This window comes from Spermophilus citellus (assembly GCF_964194105.1).
Source record: "Spermophilus citellus genome assembly, chromosome: 9".
NCBI lineage: Eukaryota > Metazoa > Chordata > Mammalia > Rodentia > Sciuridae > Spermophilus > Spermophilus citellus.
Genome location: NC_138191.1, coordinates 27,970,439 through 27,991,459, shown reverse-complemented (window position 1 = coordinate 27,991,459; position 21,021 = coordinate 27,970,439). Strand labels below are relative to the sequence as shown.

General features: G+C 41.2%; 2 protein-coding genes across 2 annotated transcripts in view; both read right to left on the bottom strand.

Annotated features, from left to right (window-relative positions):
• Positions 1-21,021, bottom strand: part of LOC308656941 (uncharacterized protein) — an 867,415-nt gene that overhangs the window by 834,619 nt on the left and 11,775 nt on the right. The window contains exon 4 of the mRNA XM_081308320.1: positions 12,953-13,063. Coding sequence (XP_081164446.1) covers positions 12,953-13,063 — 111 coding nt within the window. The remainder of the gene's footprint in view (positions 1-12,952; positions 13,064-21,021) is intronic.
• On the bottom strand, positions 637-3,648 carry LOC308656950 (myomegalin-like). The gene is made up of 3 exons (XM_081308328.1): positions 3,516-3,648; positions 3,100-3,217; positions 637-1,552 (listed from the first exon to the last, which is right to left on the bottom strand). Exons 1-3 carry the CDS (start codon positions 3,643-3,645, stop codon positions 1,549-1,551), a joined length of 252 nt encoding a protein of 83 aa, XP_081164454.1. The 5' UTR covers positions 3,646-3,648; the 3' UTR covers positions 637-1,548.

The following is a 21,021-nucleotide window of genomic DNA, read 5'->3' as shown; positions in this document are numbered from 1 at the left end:
AAGGAGGAAAAATTGTCACTTTTTAAAACTTAGACCTCAGAATGAGCCAATAAATTTCTTCACGACAGTTTTATTTTCTATTCTTTTAAAGATTTTTATCATTTTTTAATATTAATTTTTAAATTTATTCTAATTCATAATATATGATAGTACTGTACACAAATGGAGCACTTCCTCTGGCTGAACATGGTGCAGAGTCAACACCAGTAGTGTAGTCACAAATGTATATAGGGTATTAAAGTCCCTCTCATTCCACAATCCTCCACACCTCCACACCCCTCCCTTTACCTCCCTCCCCTCTGTTCAATCCAAGGTTCCTTCATTCCCCACCACCCTGCTTTATAGATCAGCATCTGCTTACCAGAGAAAACATTCAGTCTTTGTTTTTTGGGGTATGGCTTATTTTATTTTCTATTCTTAACACTTGTTCTAGGGACTAATATAGAAATGGGAAACAAAGACACACACACAAAAAAAGAAACTATTTATACAAACTTTGCTTTAAAAGAAAAAAAAAAAAGCCACTGAAAGACCGTTACAGTTTCACCCTGCCTGCCATCAGTGATGTTGGCCTTCAACGTATGGCTACAGCAACATAAATAAACCTCTATCTTACATTTACGCATACCAGGAGCACTCTGAAGACACAAAGGAGGCTTCAGTACAATTGGGGCCTGGCCCACACCACTAAGAAACAAGTAGAGGCTGCCATATGCAAGACTTTGCATAGGCTTGGTGTGGACATCAGTCTCATATTCCCCTGAGGGAAGTTAGATTAGCAAAATGGCACAGCATATTTAATGTGGAGGAGTGGGGGCAGTAAAATTTGGAGAATGAGTGAATAAAGGAAGCAGATTGTGCTAGGCTATAAATGAGAGGGCCTCTTAGCAAGTCATCAATTTCCTTCCTCACATGGACTCAAAGAGGTGAGACCTGATGGTGCAGTGCAAAGTCCAGCCTGGCTTGGCCTAGAGGAGCTACATGGTCAGGTGTGGATCTGTGAAAGGTGCTAGCTGAGTCTCACTGACACTGTCCAGCAGGGCCCTGCTGCTCACTAGGGTGCTTCTAGAACTGCCAAGGAGCTCTACATTGGAACCACAAGACCCTTGTGTAGGAGGCAACAATTTCCCCAGAGCTGATTTTCTGAGGAGAGCTGCTGAGGTGAGAACTGTGTTGTGGCAGGTGCTGTGTCACTGAGGCTGTTCAGAAGCAGTGTCTCGAGGTTTAGCATGCACTCTTAGGTGCACTTTGTCTAGTGAGAGGCCTGGTGGTATTTGACTACTGGTATTCCATCACTGCCAGGAAGTCATTCTGCCTTTCTGACTACCCTAGTAGGAGACATTTCTGATCACCTCTTCAGACCTGCACCAGATTTGAAGGAATAGGGCCCAGGTGCTCCTTAGCAGATAGACAGTTGTTCAGATGTGGTGAGGGGGTTAGGCCTAGGCTTCCTTGTGTTTAAGGGACCTGTGGTGGCTTTGCTTCTTTTGTGGCTCCTGGAAGGCAAGAGTCTCAATGCTGGAGCACACAGAAGGACCCTTAAGGATTTCACCTGCAAGTAAACAAAAGAATCCTGTTCAGATGGAACTGTTAGACCCCACTTATGATGCCCAGACACTGGAATTAGGGCAAAGCATGCAGGAAGGTATAAACATGGTGGGAGGTGGTAAAAAGAATGAGTCAAGGGGATGCACTGGGTCTGGAGGAGATTCCAGGTTCCATCTTAGAGGATAAGTTTCCCTGTGCACCCAAATCCCTGGTGCCCCAGCCATAGCCCTACTGCATATCATATGGTCAGATCCTACTACTGTCCTTTTATTACCCAGTTCATACTACATGTTATATGGTCTGAAGAAAAATAAAGGCCTTTGTCATATTCTAGGAAAATAAGGATGGAGCATGAAACACACACATGTAGAAACAGCCTGTACTGAAGAGGACATATTGAGGCAAGTTCCCCTGTTAAGTGTGTGTCTCATTTTTCTTAAGGAGAAGTCAAATTGGCAGGGACCTCAGAGATTATCTAAGTCTAGGTCCACCTTTAACAGATGAAGGGTAGTAGCTCACAGAGGCAAAGGGGCCAGCCAAAGGCATACAACCAGTTAACATTAAGCCTGGAGTTAGAGACCAGAAATCATGAACAAGGAGAGGGTGGGCTGCACACTGGAGGGAGCCAGCAGGAACTGGAGGCTGTGGGTTAACTTGGCAGCGATAGGAGGAGGCTGTACAGAGCCAATCCTCTAAGTGTTGTGATAAGAGACTCAGGAAAGAAAGCAATCCTCAGAGAAGATCCAAATGGAATTAGAAAGCAAGAGCTAGTTGATATACATCCCATGCTTAATCACACTATGTGTGTCAAGGCTCTCAGGGTACAACTTAGGAACATTCCTAGAAGGCTCAACTGCTCTGATGTTTACCATATAAGTTTAAAGGTTTAATGTCTCATATTTAAAACAATCAGTTACACATCAAGTTTCTCTTAATAGGATTTCTAGGGAATTATTAGCACAGCATTTAAATAAATGTAGAGAATATCTGATATATATATATAGATAGATAGATACATAGATACTATCTATCTATCTATCTATCTATTACAAATTTCCCTTAAAGTGTCGTTTTTTCATTATCAGTTTTTTCTTTTATATCCAGGAGACCAAGTGGATCTTCCTTCATGTTTTTTAAAGAAAATGAGGTGTTAAAATAAAATGCTGTTCTTAACCTAATTTTGTGCACTAAAGTCAATTTATAAGGTTATGCCTTATTTGGTGTTTCATAAAGTAGTTCAGGAAAGTCCAGAATGCACATATGGCCTCAAGATCTCTTGGTAGACAACTGATTCACAGGGAGACTTTGAAAGTTTCTTCCCTCAAGGACCAACTGAACTGCATTTCTCTGACTCTTTGCTTGACTGACATCAGGAGAGAAAATTGGGCTAAAGGGGAGAGATGGTGACGAGAGGAGAATAATAACAGGGTAGAAAGCTGAGCGGGCAGGAGGGTGAAGGTATGGAGTCTTAAGAGGAGGCTATCCAGGAGCTAAGACCTGTGCGGTGGACCAGTTATCTCCTAGAAGGTAAAGGAGGTCAGGGTCACTTACAGATCTGATGTCAGATGGTGATGTATTTGAAGCAGGCTCTGTGACTGTGTAAGACGCAATCGTTGCTTTAGCTCCAAGTTAGTCCTTGCCTTCTTCAAAACATCACGTGTCCTGGACACTGAAAGAAGAAAAGAGCCCCACAAAGAAGGAATTTCCAGCTAGGCTCTACTTGCTGGGCATGCATTTTCTAGAGCATTTTCTTCTCACCCCTCAATCATGGCCTATTGCTGACCCCTTTGTCCCTGCTCCCTCTGCAACCACAATTGCTCATGTCACAGGAGGGTTGGTCCCAGTGCATCAGACTCTCCCTTCCCAACATTCCAGTGCCTCTGTGGTCACTGTTTATCTGCAGCACAAGTGGGACATCTGCAAGACCAGCCCTTTCCTCTGCTGCTCCACAGCTCAGGGGCACCTACGCTGGCTGACAATGAACTGCTCCATGTTCTCCTTCTGCTGGTTGGCAGTCTTCAGACGCTCAGCTGTGCTCTCAAGGAGCTTCTCCTGTTTGGATACTTGGGCTCGCAGATCCAGGAGCTCCCTCTCCATTGACTCATCCTGGGGAAGAAGGACAAGCTCTCAGACAACAGTTTGGACACCAAACATATCCAGTTCTTTGTGGTTCCTGCCAATCAGAAGTAGAACTCTATAATCTTCTCAGCACTTGCAGACTGAGTTTCCTTCATTATAGCTTCTCAATCCCTCAGTTCAGAACAGTTGGAAAAAAGACCACAGGTAGGAATGTTGAGAACCTGAAAGCCCCCAATCAAGGATCAAGGAGACCCTGACTCCAGACCCACAGCAACTCCCAACTGTGAACAAGACCTCCAAATCAGTCCTTGCAGAAGTTTTGTCTCACCCTTCTTCTCCCATCCATGCAGGACTTGGAATTTCAGAGATACTATGTCTGGGACACAGGGCTACCTGATGACAGTGTTCACATTTCAAAATGTCTGTACGAATCTGAAGATGGTAAAGTGCTTCCTTGTAATTAGCATAGTTTTTCCCCAGACATACCAGTTACATTAATATGGAAATAAAAACTAGGGAGCAGATCCAGATAGTAGCCCACCCAAGGCAGGACAATTCTTTAGGGGCTCTACCTTTTCCCCAGACTGGAACAGAGATAAAAGGTGTGTTGGGATTCTAGGAGCATGACTGAAAGAAGCTGCAGGATCACAGTGACTTCCTTTGATCTTTTGACCAAGAAGCCCTGAGGAATGGAGAAGCTTCAAAAGCCCCTGAATTTCAGCTCAAACTTCAGCTTTATTGGAAGCAGATATTTATGGATTACCAGGGCATCTATGTCTGTGCTTCTCCATTTCCTTTTCTTCTCTTTGAATTATTATCTTGGTGTTTGGGGTGTGAGGACAAAGTAAGGTAATCAGAGCTTCAATGAAAACATCCACCAGGGGTCTCCCTCCAGGATGCTATATTAAGATCCAGCACAACCTATGTAGCTCCTGACCCTCAGAAAGCCCTGGAACTCAGAATACAGAATCTCATGGGGCAGAAGAACAAAGCTTATACCAGAAGACAACACTGGCCTCTTACCAGTTTGCCAGGCAGCCCCGGACCGTGGAAGCTTGGTAAAGCTGCTCTCCAGAACTTGGTCAGGAGCGAGGCTGACTCATCTAGGATGTGCTGCAGGGCATGAGCACTGCTTCTTAGCTCATGGAAACATTTGCTGCTTGGTGCCTGTGGAAAGGTGGGAGGGAGCCATGGACATCACTGAAGTTGAGACATCTCAGGGCTCATGACATTGCAGCCCTGCACAAGACTCAAGCTTCCTTTGTTGATGAGGCACAAAGCATGGGCTGCTTGAACCTGGAAAACCCTAGCTCATCCCTTTGAGGTCCCAGGACTTAAGTGTGGCTCCTTTTACCTGGAATGACTCCTCACCTGGACACCCTATATAAGGCTGTCAAAGCTCATTCCCATGTCATGTCCTCTACAGACCTTTTACCTTCCTCGCATGCAATAAAAGACCCCTCTGCACCAGTGAACTTGAGGCACAAGAGGTGACTTCTCACACTGGGCCTGTGGCCCCTTAGTTGGTTTATAAATAGGGGTCTGTGTCTTGCCCTGAAGTGGGGGTTACCTGGATGCAAGGCTCTGTCTATACATCCATGGGTCTCTGGTGGCTCAGACAGCACAGCCATTGGCCCTTGTTGTCTCTGAACAGAGATGCACTCTGAGAAGCATTTGCAGATTGCCTCCCTCCCATTGCCAGGTTCTTACTCTTTCCACATATAAGGATGCAAATCCCTCACTACCTGTCCATCTGACTGATTTTAATCCACATGGGCCAGCATGACTGTAACAGATAATGAACCATGAGACAGTGCTGATTTCAACATCATACGGGCATAAACTCTTAACAAATACTTTACTGACGATGGTGGCAACACTGCACAGACACCTCTGTGGCTCTGAGGGAGAATATCTAGTTGGCTTCCTGTACCACAGAGTAGAACATAGAATGAATCAGGAGATAGGGAAGCAAGGGCTTGGATAGAATAATTGGAAGATGCTTTCTCTGTCATTGGGAGATGCAGGCCACAAAAGTAAATAGAGGAGAAGAAACTAGAATTAAGGACAAAGGGCACAAAGAAAGGGTGAACCCAGGAGCTACAGGTGTGAGTACCTCTGAGCTCTGAGCTTCAAGGCCCAGGAAGTTGCATGTGGGCCTCAGGAGAGACTGGATCTTTTCAACCAGCTGTTTCCCCTCCCCAATCTGCTCTCTGAGAGCAGTATAGTCATCGATGCGGCCTATGATGTGGCAGCCATGCTTGTTGGCGAAGGAGCCATCCACAGAATCACCCTCTAGCTTCAGAGAGTTCTTCATTCCTGAAGGATCATTTGAATCCAGCTCTGAAAAAGAAAACCACAATAATAAGGATCTGCTGTTATTCATGATAATATCCTCAGTTCCCACCAGTGCAGAGACAGTGAAAGAGCCCAGGTTCAAGAAAGGCAGCCTTCAGAAATGCAGGGTGGCTCAAGCCCATAGACACCTTTTGGTTTCTTTATTTTTATAATCTTTCTTACATCATTACATAATGATAAACTTTCCAGAAGACAAATTTTGTTTTCATTGACAAGTGGGCTATTCAGGACAATATTATAAACATGAAAGTTTTCTGGATAGAAAGGCACAGACAAGTGAATAAGAATGTGTACAGGGCAATGACCAAAAGAGAGCAATAGGACAACTGTGGCAAGAAGAAGAATGAGAAGAAAGGCAGCCACAGAGGAGTCAAGGAACATGGACGATGCTTTCTCTGTCAGGAAAAAGGATGTCGCACACAGAAAATTTTCTAAATTCCCATGACACACAGAGGACCAACAGCTATTTGCATTAATAATTTTCCTTCATTGTGTCCAAGCCCTTTAGTTGTCATATTTATACCATTTGTCCTGGTGACAATGACAGTATCTGAGCCAGGAGAAGAGAAAGAAGAGCTGTGGAGGACCAGAGTTAGAAAATCTATGCCAACACCCCAAATACAGAGGAAATACCTGAATCTAGGGAGTAAAAACAACCAGTGTCAAGGACATCACAAACAGCCTGCATCCCATATCATGCACAGTCTAGCCTTCACCACACAAGATCTAAGGTGCCAGGACTTCCTTCTCATATCATTAGCGTATATATGTCACATAGAAAAGCAAAAGTCAACAGATTGATATGTTTCTATTATTTAGGAAAAAAATGTTTGATGGATGGATATTCCACATGAATGTAACTTCCAGTAAAAACCTGTTAGGTACAGTTTCATAAACCACCTTTATGTATAATTTTCTATGTGCTTTCTAGTACAATGCCTTGTAGTGAAACTTCAATATGCACAAAATCACATACATCTATAAAATACATATACATATGCATATATGTGAAATATGTATATGTTAAAATATTTATCAAGGGCTAGGGTGCAGTTCAGTGGTAGAATGAAGAAAAAGAAACCACTCTATAGAGTATGGCAGGTCTGGCACACATAGAAGAACTTGGGTTCAAATTCCCTGTATTACAAAAGTTCATCAAAATGTAAACTATCAATAAAAGGAGTTCCTGCTAAGAGGAGAGTGGGTCAGAGCCAGGTTCCAGTTCAGGCCTCTGGGGCTGGGAACAAGAGGAAGAGCAGGGACTGAGCCATGCTGCTGCATCTCAGCTGGTACATGGGCAAACAGTGACAGGGAAGCCCTGTCAGGAGGAAGTGAAGAGGAGACTCAACACCACACCCACCATGGCAGCTCCAAAAGAGCAAGGCAGCAACCTAATGTATGCTGAGCACTTCCTGCCAGCTGGGTACTGTGCTTAGCAGTTTACAGATATCTCTTACTTACAGGCCACAATAAAAAGTCCATGAAATAGTCCACTTTCATCTGACACTTGAGGTCATTATCTGAAAAATGTGTATTCAGCGCAACAGAGAAAATAAGGATCAACATGACCCAAGAATATCTGGCATGAGAATGTCAAGGCTCAGACTTAGAGAAACCTGAGCAGAAGTGATTGAGGATATGGCCATGGAGGTGATTGGAGAGCGTGAATCAATTGGTGTCCCCAAAAGACAAAAAAGAAGACACAGAGCGGAATGTTGTGTCAAGAGGCTGGGGAGTGGGACCTCTGTTAACACTCAAATTAAAACTAGGGAGGCAAGATAGAGGCTGGATATTGAAGAGAGCCAGAGAAATCTGGTGAACATGCTTATCTGAAGAGGCAGGGAAGAGACTGGGGCACAAGTGGATGTCTACCACGTGGAATAAATGTGCCTGCCACCCAGCACTTTTCCACAGCCCTGGTTTCCTTAGGGACAGGAGCATTGTGCCACATACTGAGGTCCCCCTAGGTGAAGAAAAGGAAGCCCTTCTAGAGAGTGTGGAAGGTCTGTGATACTGAGACGGAGCCTAGTGAGGTGGAAGGAAGAGCAACTAAAAAGCCAAGCACCTGATTAGGTCTCTAAGCCGTGTAAACCCAGCTTGTCTATTAATGTCTCAGTGCCCCTCTTTGCCAGTTGGATCATGTAAAATATAAAAATGTAGTAAAACCTGTCCTACTATAAATGACATTGGAAAACACAGGCTCCAGGCCAGTATGTGTCTCCCACTTATAGCCAAACTTCCATAGAAATTTGTTTTTGCCTTTTTAGGTTTCATAATGATTTTCTTACCTATATTTCTTTTTTAAGATTAGAACTGTGTAGTTATACATAGTAGTGGGTTCATTCGGACAAAATCATACACACATGCAATTTGACTTCAGTTCATGATTGCCCCCTTCCCTCTCTCTTTTTTCTCCCATTCCCCCTAACATTTCCCAAATCTTTTTCATCTACTCTACTAAACTTCTTTTTGCTCATCTATTAATTTATATTTGATTGCTTCTTTCTACCTATGCATAAAGGTGGCGTCCCCTGCGGTATATTTATATGCCCACGTAACAACTTTTTAAGAATTCATTCTGGGGCTGGGGTTGTGGCTTAGTCGAGAACACTTGCCTCAAATGCCTGAGTCCCTTTGATCAATCCTAAGCACCAGGTTAAAAATATATATAAATATATTGTGTTCATCTATAACAACAACAAAAAACAATCAATGCATTGCCTCCCCTTACCCATCTCTGCACTCTGCCTCTCAATCTTCTCCATTACTGCTCTTTATCTGTATGATATCCTATCCTGCCCTCCCCATTTCCTTTGTTTTACTCTAGTTTCTGCATGAGAGTAAACATTCAAGTTTTGAGTTTTTGTGTTTGGCTTATTTCACGTAGCATGATATTCTCATTGCTATCCATTTACCTGTAAATGTCATTATTTCATTTTCTTTTATGCCTTTGAAGAACCCCAGTGTGTGTGTGTGTGTGTGTGTTCACACACATATCATATATATGTGTCAGAATTATAAAATTTATTTATCTATTAAGGTGATTCCATAATTTAGCTATTGTGAAATGTGCTGCTATAAACATTGAGGTAGCTGTCACTGTAGTATGATGATTTTAGAAGTTTTGGCAAAATACCAAGGAGTGGGAAGATCCTCATAGGATGTTTACATCTCTAGTTTTTTGATGAATCTCTATAGTGGTTTCTGGACTTGGACTAGTCTGCAGTCCCCTTAACACTATACAAGTGTACATTTTCCCCACAACGTTGCCTGCATTTTTTTTATGTATATTCTTGAACATTGCAATTCTGGAGTGAGATAAAATTTTAGTATTGCTTTCATTTGCTTTCCCTAATTGCTAGTGATGTTGAACCTTTCTCATCTATTTGGCTATTTGTAATTTTTTTGTTAAGAAGTTTCTATTTCATTTTTTCTATTGCCCATTTATTGATTGGGTTATTTGGGATATTTTTGTATGAAGTGCTTTGAGTTATTTATATATTTGGGGTATTAATCCCTAATCAGATGAGTAGCTGACCAAGATATTTTTCCCATTCTGTAGGCTCTCTCTTCACACTCTTCTTTCTTTCCTTTGCTGGGAAGAAGTTTTGTAGTTTGATGGCGTCCCACTTATTTATTCATAGTTTCAGTTCATGTACTTTTGAGGAAGCTGGTGCCAGCAATAATATGTAGAATGTTGGCCCTACGTTCTTTTCTAACAGTTGTAAGTTTTCTGGTCTAATTCCTAAGTGTTTGATCCATTTTCATTTGAGTTTTGTGCAGGGTGAGAAATAGGGTTTTAGTGTTATTTTTCTACATAGTTATCCAGTTGTCCCAGAACCATTTATTAATAAAAAGGCTCATTTCTCCAATGTATATTTTTGCACCTTTGTTAAGTACCACAGGGCTCTAAGTATGTGGATTTGTCTCTGTCTTCTATTCTGACCTATTGGTCTTTGGGTCTATTTTTGTGACAATATCATGCTTTTTGTTACTAGAGCTCTGCAGCATTACTTATTGTCGGGTGTTTTGTATTTAACAGTGGTACCAATAATAAAAAACAAACTGAAATAGAAAATTAGTTCAAGAATTAGATAGTAGGAGACAACTATGTAGGCTAATATATTAACATCCCAACTTGAAGTGGTGAATTACAATATATATATATTTAGGAATACAGTATTTTTCTTTTGGCAGAGCTATTTTTGTTTAATACTTTTACTTTATTTATTTTTACGTGGTGCTGAGGATCCAATCAGTGCCTTACACATGCTAGGCAAGTGCTCCGCCACTGAGCTACAACCCCAAATCTAGGAATACAGTATTTTTATTGAAAATTCTTTTTTAAAATATTATTTTTACATAATAGCATATTTTGGCATATTATACATACATAGAATAATTATAACTTGTTGAAAATAGGATCCCCCATTATTGTGGTTGTACATGACGAAGAACTTCATTGTTTGTATATTCATACATGAAGATAGGAAAGACGTGTCTTATTCATTCTCCTGTCTTTCCTATTACATGTTCCCCCCTTCTCTTCATTCCCCTTTGTTTAGTCCAATGAACCTCTAATCTTTCACTCCCTTGTTGTGAGTTAGCATCCACATTCTGCCTTTGGGTTTTCGGACTGCCTTATTTCACAAAGCATGATAGTCTCCAGTTCCATCCATTTACTGGTGAATGATATAATTTTATTTTTCATTATGGCTGAGTAGTATTCCATTTTGTATGTATACCAAATTCTTTATCTATTCATCTGATGTAGGACACCTAAGTTGGTTCTGTAGCTTGACTATTGTGAATTGAGCTGCTAATTAAATATTGAAGTGGCTATGTCACTGCGGTATGCTGATTTTAAGTTGTTTGGGTATAAAGTGAGGAGTGGGATAATGGGGTCAAATAGCGGTTCCATTCCACGTTTTGTAAAAAAGCTCCACACTGCTTTCCAGAATGATTGTACCAATTTGCAATTCCACCAGCAATGTATTAAGTGAATCTCTTTCCCCACATCCTTGCCATCATTTACTGTTTCTTTTATTTTTAATATTTACCATTCTGAGTGGGGTGAGTGAATTCTCAGTGTACTTTTGATTTACATTTCTCTAATTGCTAAGATTTTAAATACTGCAACCTCTGGATCAACCAAGTTTAGGCAGCTTTTCTGATCTGATTTCTGATCTCAGGTTTTTCTGTACTAAATCTGTGTTTCTCTGTGTTCTCCCCTCCATTTGTGGGGAATCTTTGCTGCTTTCGGTACCCATGTGGCAGGTGCGTTGGCGTCTATATATTCTTATTCTTTGTTTTTGTACTCAAATTTCTGATTCCCTAGTCCAATTGAATGTACACTATTATATTTTGTGAAATTCCTTTTTCATCAACCTCAGTAAGTGGATATATTCCTGCTGCTGTGCTCATGAGACAAGGTAATGCAGCTTTCCACTATCTCACCATCTTCTGGTCTTGCAATACAGCTTTTTATCCAGGATGATTGCTCATCAGTTTTAACACTATTCAGGTTGTTGCCATCCCATTTGTGGATGTTTGATTTTATTTCTTGAACTTTAGGAGTGTACTTAAGGAATTCAGTTCCTGAGCCTCGATGTTAGAGTGTTGGGCCTACATGTTCTTCTGGTAGATGCAGGGTTTCTGGTCTACTTCAAAGGTCTTTGATATGCTTTCAGTTCAGTTTTAAGAGAGAGGGACTAAATTTCATTTGACCACATATGGATTTCCAGTTTTTCCAGCACCATTTGTTGAAGAGGCTATCCTCAGCACACTATAGTGATATAGTCGCATCAATGTTTTTAGCAGCACAATTCACAATAGCTAAGCTATGGATTCAACCTAGGTTTTGATATATATATATACACACACATGTATTGCTCAGCCATAAAGAAGAATAACTTTATGATATTTGCCAATATATGGATGAATCTGGAGACTACCATGCTAAGTGAATTAAGTCAATCTCCCCAAATACAAATATGAAATGTTTTCTCTGACATTCGGAAGCTAATCTACACTAAGGAGGGAAGAGGGGAAGAATACAAGTTCCAGGTATTAGACAAAGGGAAATGAAGGAAAAAGAGTACGGTAAGGAAAGGAAATGAATGGTAAGAAAAGGAATGAACCTGACATAATTTTGCTGTGTACATATAGGAACACAATGCAGAGAATGTCACCTTTATGTACATCAAATGCCTGGGGTCCTAATTAGATTAAGATATATTCCATGCTTCTATATTATATCAAAATGCGCTCTACTCTCATGAATAACTAAAAAGTAACAAAAAACATAATAAAAAATGACACTTTAATTTGCATGTTTAAGTTAACAATCCAGGGGGCTTGGTTTGTGGCTTAGTGGTAGAGCACTCGCCTCGCATGTACAAGACGCTGGGTTCGATCTTCAGCACCACATAAAAATAAATAAGTGAAATAGAGGCATTATGTCCAACTACAACTAAAAAAAATATTAAAAAAAGATAACAACCCAGGTTTGAGTTAGACTTGTTCCCTATGAAAACCCCCAGAGAGAGATCCATGTGCTAGTAACTTAGGAAAGACTCATTCCCAGCAGAAAGAGGTAATGAAGTCAAGGAAATCAGGTACAGAAGGCAAAAAAGTCTAGAAAGTATAGAATTTAAGGGAAGGTAGCATGTGTCTGAAAGATGCTCTTCATAAGGTTGGGACCCTAATCTGACTGGGCTTCCCTGTGTCAGTTATCAAGAATATTAGGAGACCAGGTGTGAGAACAGAGCAGAGTTCAGAATGTAAACAAGAAGTGTAGATGGAAGGGCAGGTCAGGGCTACAAGGCCATGGGAAATACAGATAAGACCCAACAGAGGCTCCATCTGCTGTTGGAGACAAGCACAGGTGAAAAGAAATCACTGCAGAAGGATGAGCTACAGTCTTATAGAGTTAAAAGGAGTCAAGTGCATCCCAGAGCCAACATACCTGAAGCCTGAAGGCCAGGGAATCTGCATGCTAGTTTCCTCTTGCTCATCAGAATTTTTCTTGTAATTATTTTCTGTTTGCAGACACCTGTGCCATCATTGAGGACATGCTCTGTAAGTATGTGCAAGTAAGACAGGATTTGTAAAATCCAATAGCACCCAGATATATTTGCCAAACACTAGAAAATCAGAGTGGAGGTAGGTTGTGCTTTGGGGAAGAAAGAGATAATAAAAATCAAGCAAAATCAAAGGAGAAACAAACACATTATTAAAGAAAGGAAAACTCATCCTAAGGAATTAAAAAGTATGCATAATAATGATATACTTCATGTATACCCATTATATATGATAAAGCACATGTATAAACAATGTGTAATACACACAAGAGGGATCTCTATATTTATCTGATGGACAACTGCTCCTTTGGGCTCTTGATTGCACCTGTGCATGGGAAACTTGCATCTATGATATGTATGGGCTCACATGTCCACTCAAAGGCCCTTGGGCCTTCTCAGAGGAAGTTGAAAGGAAAAGAGGGTTCAGTAACAATCCCAATTCTTCCTTTGCTAACCACTCCTGGAAAACCCATCTTTTATGTCCCTGCAAATTGACCCAACCTAGCGACCCAGGCACAGTGACAGAAATCATGTGTCCAATGGACATGTCATCTTTTGTACATGTGCCTAGGTATTCTTGGGTGGGTGGTGCCCATACAAAAGTTCCTAAAATAAAGTAATCCAATTGACAAAGAGGGCTTTGAAGTAACAATGTGTTCATGTTTATTATCCAAATATGATTAATCTTAGTTACATTTTCTGGAGAGAACATTCTACAGAGACACCAGGGCATGGGACAAAAAAAGGAATTTATTGATCTTGATCCACAGGCAGAAAAGATCATGAATAGAAATGGTGAACATCATATTTTTCTTTGCGGGGAGACACCAGAGATTTAACTCAGGGGACTTGACCACTGAGCCACATCCCCAGCCCTATTTTGTGTTTAATTTACAAATTGGGTTTCACTGAATTTCTTAGCACCCCACTGTTGCTGATGCTGGCTTTGAATTCATTCTCCTGTCTCAGCCTCCTAAGCCACTGGGATTTTTGGCCTGAGCCCCATGCCAAGCACAGCGGACATACTTTAAAGACAGAATCAGTCAGAGTCTCTGAAGTGCTCATGATGTGCTCCCTCTTAATTGCAACCTACATGCAAATATATGGCTGACACAGAAAAGGCAACAATGAAATAAACCTGACCAGGCCATAGGAAAACAGCAAAGGTTAAGATCCACCTGACCTCTGTACCTACTCTGAAACAAAATGGGTCTCCTGCCTCTACATGCATATATCTCAGCCTACACAGTAGAGTTGAATGCAGAGAATTTTTGCTTTCTCAGGAAGACAAGTTAGATTCATCTAAATTATGATAGGAGTACTCACTGGCTTCATCCACAGCAGAACTGACTTTAGGCTCAGCTGATGAGAAGACAGAGCTTCTGACAAGTTCTTGTGTGTTAGATGAATTAGGATGATCCGAGGGTAGAAAATAAGTTTTCCCCAGCAGGAGGTCATCCTCTTTCTCCTCCTGCAGTTCACCACTGGGAATGCTGAGACAAGGAAGAATAACAGAAAAAAATCAAGGTGGTTTAGAAGCTACAGCCTCCCAGTTGGTCCTGATTTAAAGATGAAGGGTGGAGTCCCCAAACAGATCCCTCATTTCAAAAGTGATCCATAAAATTATTTTCATCTGACGAACATAGTTCAGGTGCCATGGTATGAGAGAGAGAGGGAGAGCACCAGTGTCCAGTGTACTGGCCAGATTACAAGCTGAAGAGAAAGGAGGCTCAACTTCATCTATAAAGTACAACTACAGAAGGATCATACAATGAGAAGCAAAGCTGTAGTTGAACCTAGGGCAGGACTGATATTGACACTTACATATAGATGGCCAGCAAATACAGCCTGGTACATGAGAGAGTGCCCAAAGAATGTGTGCCTTCTAGAACTTTTTCTATCCATTTTTTTTTGACATAATACTTTTTTTGGGGGGGGGGTGAAAGGGGTAGAAAGGGAGCATATTTCTGCTTTTCTTGCTATGACATACCTGTCTGCGATTATCAGGCCATAGTACAGAAAGATACTATGCCTCTAATTCTGATTATTCAACTTAAAAATAAACAAGTGATTTTTGTTAAAAGGAAGAAATGCCCAAGACTGACTGTGCAGTTCTTCTCAGTCACACTCACTGTACCAGCACCAGGAAGATAAAAGATAACCTGGCTAAAGGGCTCCATCACACTGGGCTTAGTCAACATCACCACTGCCAACAGTAGTCTTTTTTACATTTGGTCATCAAATGTGTCTACTTTTGACCTCATGGTCTATTCTTTCAGGTTATCCTTAACCCCTTATTTTGCCCTTTCTTACAATCTCCAGATTATTTGTTGTTACCTGGAATTCAGTGAATTTTGGTCTTTTTCATCATCATTTTCATGGTTTTCTGCAAACAATTCAAAAACATCCAGGAGTCATTACATAGTGCTGTTTCACCCATCTCAACACAGAGCCCATGTGGGTTCTTCAGTCACCTTGGCTAGACAGGAATAAGATCTGCAGGAAATCTTGAGAGTTATTGCAATTTAGATCAGGAATGAGCAGAAGAAGGAGTCATGGAAAATGGAGTGGGCTAAGGGGTGAAGACAAAATGACTCCAGACCTGTTTGGGTCTGCCACCTAAAGCCCAGATGAAGTTCAGTTGTCATAATCTTTCCCATCAGTTTTCACAATTTTCCTCTGTGTGTACAAGATAAGAATCCAGGGTTGACTTAGTCCTGTTTGCCAAGGAGGGTCCAAGAAGGAGCCATGTTCCCAGGAGAAAGAGGCAGCGGAGTCAAGGAAGGTGGTTAGATCAAAAGTGTGTGATTCCAGGGAAGGTGGCATGTGTCTGAAAGATGCTCTTCATGGGATTAGGACCCCCAATTAAGCTGGGCTTTCCCGTGGCAATTACAGGGAATATCAGGACAGCAGATGTAGGAACAGAGCAGACTTCAGAATGCAAACAGGAGGTGGAGATGGAAGGGCCTCTCAGGGTGGGAGAACATAAAATAGAGACATAAGACCAGACAGTCTCCATCTGTTTTGGAAAGAACCAATGGTGAAGAGAAAACACAGCAGAAGGAGCTACATCCTCATAGAGAAAGCTAAAATGGGAAAGTGCATCCCAGAGCCACAGGAGCTGTCACCACTCTACCCGAAGCTTGAAGTCCAGGGAATCTGCATGCCATTCTCCACTTGCTGAAGAGTTGTTTTCTTTTCATGATCTTCTCTTTCAGGACACTCATGGTATCAGTGAGGACATGCAGCTCACATCCAGGTGTTTTGACAGCCAAGCCTCCAAGGGCATCACCCTCAAGTGTGGGAAGGTTCTGCAGTTCAATGCAAGTATCCAAATTCAGTTCTGAAAATAAAACAGGAACTATTATCCTGTGACATACCTATTGACCCCAAAGAGTCACCTAATCAAGAAAGCAGCCTTGCACAAGAAAGTCTAAGTATTGATGTGTAGCTTATAGAGACTGATACTTTCAGGGCTGGGGTTGTAGCTTGGAGTTAGAGCACTTGCCTCAAATGCATGAGGCCCTGGGTTCTATCCTCACTACCACATAAAAATAAAGACATTGGGACTGATGCTTTCATTTTGTTGATGATTCTGGCATATCCAGTATGATAAACTTGACAGGAGGCAAGTGTGCTTCCAATTCTTGAAAATATTCAAGAAATATGGAAGTTATAGACACCTATAGCTCCCCAGTATAAAAGGCAATAATAACACTAGAGATCTAGACAGAGCTTTTAATCAGATAGAGATTATCAAAGTTAAGCAAAATCATAGTAGAAGGAAAACTATATGAAAGTAGAGAACTGGGGAAGAATCATCCCTGGAATATTTTAAATCTTACTATGACTGACTTATTTTATATACAGGCATTATTACTAATAGAACTACTGTATATGCCTAACATATAATGGATACATCTGATGAACAGAAAATTATGAACATTTACATGTGGGATTGTATAATATCAATATTCTGGCCACTAGAAGTCAGAAATAATTTAGAGACCTGAGGGAAAAAAAGAGAGATGTTTGAAAAGCAGATGTTCAAAAATTCCCTGTGAGACACCAGAACACTATCATCCAACTGAGCCTGTAGGCTGAGTCTTGACTGGGATTGTGGGATCATCCTAGAGAGTTCAGCATGAAGAAAAGATGGTGAACCTCCCTAAATTATCACATGTGCTTCAAGAACTACACACCAGTGACACACACTGAGCCCATGCCAGGGAGTGCTCCACATGAGGGGCAGGTGTTTCTCCTCTTGCATGACCCTCAGAGGTTTGTAATGAGTGCAAGGTTGCCCACATCTGTCAGATGAGTGTGCTACCTGACATGAGAACCACAGGCTCCAGAAGCTGATATTGAGGGAGACAGAGAATCAAGATGAACACAACCCAGATTAAGGGGGCAGGAGGGACTGAAACTCAGTCTTCACATCTGAGCAGAATTGAGTCCTTGTGAGGACACTGGCAACATGGCTGTGGAGACAGATGAATGGAGAGGATGGACTCAGTGTGGAGTCATCAGGGAGACCAATTTGTGCACTTTCTGTGTGAAGGTGTCACGTTAATTCAAAGAGATGAGAAAAGGAGAAAAGTGAGCTGGATATGTCAGTGCACACACTTGTGGGCCCAGGATTGGTACTATTACTGAAAAATTGCTCTATATCAAATGAAAATATCTTTTGTGAAATTATATTTATCAAATCACCAGAAGTTATCTGAGGATTTGAGATTACAGAGTCAAAGCTTTCATTAAAAATTTTTATTTTTATTGAACTGGTACTATGGAAATTATTTTAATAAACAATGAAAGAGATGAAAGCACCTAAGATATGCACTTGGTAAAGGCCAGCCCAGGACCTGAGAGTGTATCTAACCCTAGGCCCCAGGCTCCAGCTCACATCACTATATCAGAGAATCGCAGCTTTCAGTCTGACCGAGAGAACATGCTTCTTCACAGTAAAGGAAACAATTAATAACGTGAAGAGAGAGCCTACAGAATGAGAAAAGATTTTTACCACATGCACCTCAGACAAGAGTATTCAATCCTCAGGATGTATTAAGAACTCAAAAAACTAAAAACCCCAAAGAAAAGAAAACATTAAATAACCCAATAAACAAATGGGCAAAGGACTGAACATGCACCTCCCAGCCGAAAAAATACTAATGGCCAAAAGATACACAAACAACTCTTTATCATCTCTAGCAATTAGAGAAATGCAAATTAAAACTACACAGAGATTCCATCTCACTTGAATTAGAATGGCAATTATAAAGAATTCAAGTAACAATAAATGTTGGTGGGGAATGGAGTGAGAAAGGTTCTCTCATACATTCTGGGTAGGACTGAAAATTAGAGCAGCCACTATGGAAAGCAGTATGAAGATTCCTTAGAAAACTTGGAATGAAACCACCATTTGACATCATCAACAGATGAATGGATAAAGAAAATGTAATGTATATAGAGAATGGAATATTACTCAGCCATTGAGAAAAATAAAACAATGGCATTTGCCAGTAAATGGATGGAACTGGAGATATCATGCTAAGTGAAATAAGCCAATCCCAAACACCAAAGGCTATATGTTCTGACTTGTAGATGCTAACCAGAAACAAGGGAGGTTGGGGAAGGGAATAATAGAAATCTACTGTATTGGACAAAGGAAAATAAAGGGATGGGAGGGGAGAGAGAAACAGGAAAGACAATAGAATTAACTGGACCTAACTAGCCTTAACTAGCCTTGTATTTGAATACATAACTAGGGTAAATTCACATCATAAACCAAAAGAGCGGGATCATCGACAGGATAAGTTATACTCTAGTAATGTGTAATTTGCAAAATACATTCTACTGTCGTATGTTACTAAACAAGAACAACAACAACAAAGGCAGGTGTCCAGAAAAGAGTGTCCCTGAAGAAAAATCATCCACTTAAGATGGCTTTGAAGAAAAAAATGAGTTCAAGGCTATTTTCTCAGTATTATTAAACTCCATCACTGTTTGTAGAGAGGACATTCTATTGAGACTCAATGACGTGATTGAAATAAAAAGATTTCTTGATCTCTCTCCCCAGGGAGGAAAGATCATGGAAAGAATATAGGATACCATGGAAAGGGGTGTCGAGTGGTTGTATAACATTCCCTCTCTGCATTTCGGAAGCCTATGATTCCTTGTGGACTATGTACCACCTACAATCCATACACATGTACAGTCTGTTGCCACCTGGAGGCTGTTAGCAGCTATAAGCAATGCAGCAGAGGAGCTGGCTCCTTATTGTAAATCAATTGTATGAAACTGTGAAGAGATATCGGGTCCATAATCCTTATATTTTCCACATACTACAGAGGCAAATTGGACATTCCTCCTGATATAATTGTGTTCTATGTCCCTAGGGAAATGAATAGATGTCCTCAGAAATTAAACTGACTGGAGGTTTCCAGCAGCCTCATGTCAATCCAAGTCAGGCTCAGGAAGAACTGGGTACAAGAGGGCCTGCTGCCCACTACTGTGTTCTCCACACACTCTCCTTGAAAATCCCTCATTCTCACCACGATCTGCTTCAGTTTTCTCAAAATTTCTTCAATCTGACTGTTTGGCTCCATCACCCTGAGAACACACCTCATCATACTCTCATTACTGGTGTCTAGATTCTTCCACTCTCCTCCTCACTACCTTCTCTGGTTGTGAAGTCCCCCAAAGATCAACTCTCCCGTCAGGTTTACTTTTGTTAAGATACAGCTGCACAGTGTTACCCATGCTGGCCTCACACTCCTGGCCATGAGAGAACCTCCTGCTGGGACCACTGAGCCCAGCCTCACTAGCCTTCTAACTCACTGTCCTGCTCTTACCATGTTCCCTCTCTGCTTGTGAAAACTGTATTCCTACATCCCCCTGAATAATTTCAACTCCCCATCTTGCATTTGAAGTCCTCATTCCTGGCCCCACAAGGTTATCCAACATCACATCCCAACACTCCCATACACCATCCTTCCTTGTCAGGCTGTCTCCTCCCTGACTCTCACTCTGCTTCACTGTCTTCCAGCAATCAGGTCTTTGTCTACAGATGCTGCTCCCTGCCTCTCATGTACTGTGTGTCCCCAAGTCTCAGTTCATCCATCATTAATCATCTGTCACTGAAGACACTCAGTAACATGCATGAGAGATCCTCTTGACCTGAAGGAGAAAGTATCTTAAACCAATATACCTGTTTGTGAAAGCAATGGTGAAACAGACAAAAAAGGAGATTAGACCTGGAAGGATTGAAAATGGCCACTGACACAAGAATCTCTTCATGGACTCTTGGCAACGTGGACAGTTTCTTCACAAAAGTCTTGTATGCCATGCTTACTACCAGCCACTCTATCATTACATAATTTTGGTGGGAAGGAGAACTCCTTTTATATGTCCAACCCCTGACATCCTGGCCCATTCCTTTTCATGAAATCCTATTTAGTCTCATTATATCAAAAACAAATCTCCTCCCCTTCAATCTACTTCTTTCAGTTCCTTGAGGCTGGATCCCTCAATCATTGTGTACAATATTTTTTCCACTGTGTCTAAACCTCCAGCCCCTCCTATATATAGTGTCTATTATGAAAAGTGGCCAAATCTGTGAAGTCCCTTGGGAAAGTCTCACCTTCCCACAAGGATATTACATTTAAACTACCTTGAACTCAGACTGAAGGGCTCTGGGGTAATTTAGTCTCAAGGTGGCTGTAGCTCAATGTAGACTCGCTCTCTCTACCACTTCTGTGAATGACCACAGAGCCAGGTCTACCCTCTAGGTCATCTGCAATAAATATTTTAAATTGGGTTAGAATTTTGTCATGTTTTCTGTTGCCTGCTTTTAGCAGGGAGGAACCCTGCTGACATTTTTCAAGGCTCACAGTAGAAGATCCTCTACAACTATTGGAGCCATTTATCAAATTCTAAAAGTATTGTTACATGC